Source organism: Elaeis guineensis, chromosome 1 (genome assembly GCF_000442705.2).
Source record: "Elaeis guineensis isolate ETL-2024a chromosome 1, EG11, whole genome shotgun sequence".
Lineage (NCBI taxonomy): Eukaryota > Viridiplantae > Streptophyta > Magnoliopsida > Arecales > Arecaceae > Elaeis > Elaeis guineensis.
This window is the reverse complement of record NC_025993.2, coordinates 7,442,571-7,446,141: the sequence shown is the minus strand read 5'-3', so window position 1 is coordinate 7,446,141 and position 3,571 is coordinate 7,442,571. Positions and strand designations below refer to the sequence as shown.

Genomic DNA, 3,571 nt, shown 5'->3' with positions numbered 1-3,571 from the left:
CACGTCCGTTGTGTGCGATCGTGCATGGCCGTCCGTCGCATGATGGATGGAGTATATTGTATACCGCACGATATAGTGTACAGCAAAAGATTCATACGGATACAATTCTCTTGGCATTGCGCTTTGGATTGAGATGTTTACCGACCCTCAAAATTAGAGTTTCAAGACTTGACTTTCTAGTCACCTTCCAAAAATAGAAGGGCGAGTCCCATGCATATTTTATGAGGCAGGCTACAATAATTAGCATGGCATCACTCCCGCAGTTATTATAGTATCAGAATGTCCAACAGGTACATGCACAAGCATTGATCGTTTTCCCCATTTGTAATCAATCCTGGACCCGGAAAAGCTTGTCCACCCTCCCACTTGCCCTTTTGCTTAAATGTCCCAAGAAGAGCCAAACCCATCACCACTAGAGGTCTGTGGGCTAAACGACATGGGCCTAATATCTAGTTTCATTGTAAGAATGGGCGCCCAAGCAACATATACACAACCAGCATGAGCTAACCTGATGCCGGCATGAGCTAACCTGATCGACACAGCTAGAGCTATACTTTGAGATACTTGATCGAGCATGATTAATGTATTCGTGTCTGTAGTCGTGCATCTCAATGCATGATCGGATGGTTGTGCGTGCAAGAATAAAAGACCTAAGTCAAGTTCCATGATGAGTGAAGGCACTCATCTTTGGGAACAACCTTGCTTCACATTATCTCAGGTCATATGATATTATGATTTTGGCTACACAACTCACAGCCCAACCATGAGCTGTGTGGACCAACCTGCAGGGCCATCTTAAAGAGCTTGGTTATGGGACAGGTTTGTTAGCCCTACACCTCCTCCTTTTTGGTGGCTTGCAATGAAGAGTGTTCTCTGCTGGATAATTTTATTAGTGCTTGAGATTTACAGCTTTCAATCTTCCAATGTGGCTTCGGACACCAATCAACCAAAATCAATTAAACTTATAGAAGCCGAGTCTATACTTTTGCCAAACTAAATGCTAAGAAGTGATGATCCATTCCACAACTTTTGCCTTGGCACTTCCCCCAACCAAACATTTCCAGCAAAGAATAGATGAAAAAGATTTGTGCGTATGGATCAAAATAAAGTTAGCTGTATCATTTTTTTTTGCCCCCTCAAGCAGTGTAAAATAGTTCATTTGTCTCCTATTCCTTCAATCACCTGAGCATGTATCCAGTGTTGAGACAGAAGCCACTCAAAGCTGGTGAAGCAGTGAAAGCGCCACCTTCACCAAAAGGAGACCCATGGCTGAGCGGCATCGGCCGGTCCGGTATCGCCGGCACATCGATATCACCTTCCAGCATCCTCAGCGCCTCTGAGATCGTCGGCCGGAGCGCCACCATCACATGAGCACACAAAATCCCCACCAGCACGAACCTCTCCATGATCCCTTTTGGGTTACCTTCGCTCACCAGCGCCGCATCCAGCACCTCCTCCGCCCTCCCGGACTTGACCAGCGTCCATGCCCAGTCGGTGATGAGCACCAAGTTCGACTCCGCCGATGTATCCAGAGCATTCCTCCCACTCATGATCTCCAGCACCAACACTCCAAAGCTATAAACATCACTCTTCTCTGTGAGCTGCCCATAGAGCGCGTACTCGGGAGCCAGGTAGCCATGAGTCCCGGCGACCCTGGTGGTGAGGTGGGACTGCCCCTCCCTGCTCTGCCTCGCGAGCCCGAAGTCGGCCACCCTCGCCCTCATCTCTCCATCCAGTAGAATATTGGTGGCCTTGATATCTCTATGGTAGATCGCCGGCTTCACTCCATAGTGGAGGTACGCCAGCCCCTTGGCCACATCCAGTATGATGTTCTTCCTCTGCGGCCAGCTCAAAGGTGGCTTATTTCTTCCAGAATAGCCATTGCCATTCATAGAGGAGGAGGAGGAGGAGGTGAAGATGTGGTCGGCGAGACTCCCATTGGGCATGTAGTCATAAACCAAGTACCTCTGCTTCCCTTCCTCGATGACGTCGTAGTCGTCGGTGATGCAGCAGCCTTGCAGAGGCACCAAATTCCGGTGCCGGAGGTGGCTGATGATATCCACCTCGTTCCGGAATTCCTCGTCGCCGCTTTCCAAGTCCGGCTCCAGCACCTTCTTGATGGCCACCAGGCTCCCGTCGGCGAGCGTCCCCTTGTAGACGACCCCGAATCCTCCACGCCCGATGAAGTTCCTCTGAGAGAAGTAACCCGTGGCCTTCTCCAATTCTTTGATATCGTACGAGATGGATCCAGTGTTGGGCCGGGGATGGGATCTGGAATTCGAGCTCCGCTCCTGGCTGTCTAAAGAAAAGTTCCTCTTTTTCTTGGATCTGGAGCGCCGGAGATAGAATCCAAGGGCGAAGAGGAGGAGAACGAGGGCAAGGGCGGCGGCTATGGGGGCGGCGATGGCGGCGGGGTTGGATTTGGAGTGAGATTGGGAAGAAGTGGAGGAGAGAGCGAGGCCAAGGATGCAGCCGGCGGAGCGGGTGTCCTCGGGGCCGTACTGGTTGACGATGCCAGCGGCGTAAGTGACGGTGAGTTTGAAGCAGTTGTTGGCGTGGGAGGCGTTACCGTCGAGTGCGGTGAGCTTGGAGTTGACGGCGAAGCCGGCGTCGAGGCAGGCAGAGCACTGGGTGGCGACGGAGAGGTCGGGGCGGCAGGCGGAGTCGAGGTCGGGGGTGGAGCCGAGCTTGGCGGTCCAGTTCTTGACGGTTTCGATGCCGTCGCAGAAGTCGGGGGAGATGACGAAGCTCTGCGGGTTGGGGAAGCACTTCGTGACGATGTTGGAGGGGAGGGAGAGGGCGGAGAGGTTGGAGCGGAAGTCGTCGAGGCAGGCGGCGGAGGCAGTGACGTTGGGGAGGCGGAAGTGGCCAGTGTCGCGGACGCGCTGGGCGAGGGAGATGCCGTAGAGGCTCAGCAGCGTCGTGCAGCAGCCGTTTATGTTCGTGATCGGGGAGACGCAGGAGGAGGGGTTCCAGGGGAACGTCCGGACGTAGTTCAGGTCCAGCGGGCACTCGTCCGCCTCCACCGCCGGCGCCGGCGATGCCAGCAGGAATACTAAGAAGAATACCGATCCCCACATCTCTCCCTAGCTCCCTCCCTCTCTCTCTCTCTCTAATCTAAATGTAAGAAGGAGATATGTAGGGTGATGCGTATTGAGAGGGGAGGAAGGGTAATTTGGGGATGGAATCGGGGAAGAAGAAGGCGGTAAGTCAGATGGGGCGGCCGGGTGTGGTATGAAAATAATGCTTTTGGAACACAACGATGTTACCAAAGCCGTTCTATTGCCACGTGGAAATAGTTAATTGGCTTCTTAACCCTGCGTCGGACCGACGCTTTGATTCGGCTGGTTTTACCGTGGCATATAGGATATTTGGTATTATCGTGGGGATGGATGATGTTATCATTTGGAATTTGGACGGGAGCTGGAGCCGCCGGGTGGACGTGGCTGGCAAACAATAAAGAAATTTCCAATGGATGACCGCAAGGCCGTCACCCGAGAAAACGTGGGACAGCAGCTACAGTTTCGAAAAAAGTTATTTGGTTCACTATTTTATAAAAAATAGTGATATT

At 52.5% G+C, this 3,571-nt stretch overlaps 1 protein-coding gene across 1 annotated transcript; it reads right to left on the bottom strand.

Annotated features, from left to right (window-relative positions):
• Positions 1–944: 944 nt before the first annotated feature.
• LOC140852554 (probable receptor-like protein kinase At1g11050) lies at positions 945–3,141 on the bottom strand. Its single transcript, XM_073245936.1, has one exon. The coding sequence runs from the start codon at positions 3,078–3,080 to the stop codon at positions 1,179–1,181; it is 1,902 nt and encodes a 633-aa protein (XP_073102037.1). The 5' UTR covers positions 3,081–3,141; the 3' UTR covers positions 945–1,178.
• Between the last annotated feature and the right edge of the window lie 430 nt (positions 3,142–3,571).

Excerpts from the sequence above, each read along its gene's own strand:
- LOC140852554 (XM_073245936.1), bottom strand. The coding sequence starts at position 3,080 with ATGTGGGGATCGGTATTCTTCTTAGTATTCCTGCTGGCATCGCCGGCG.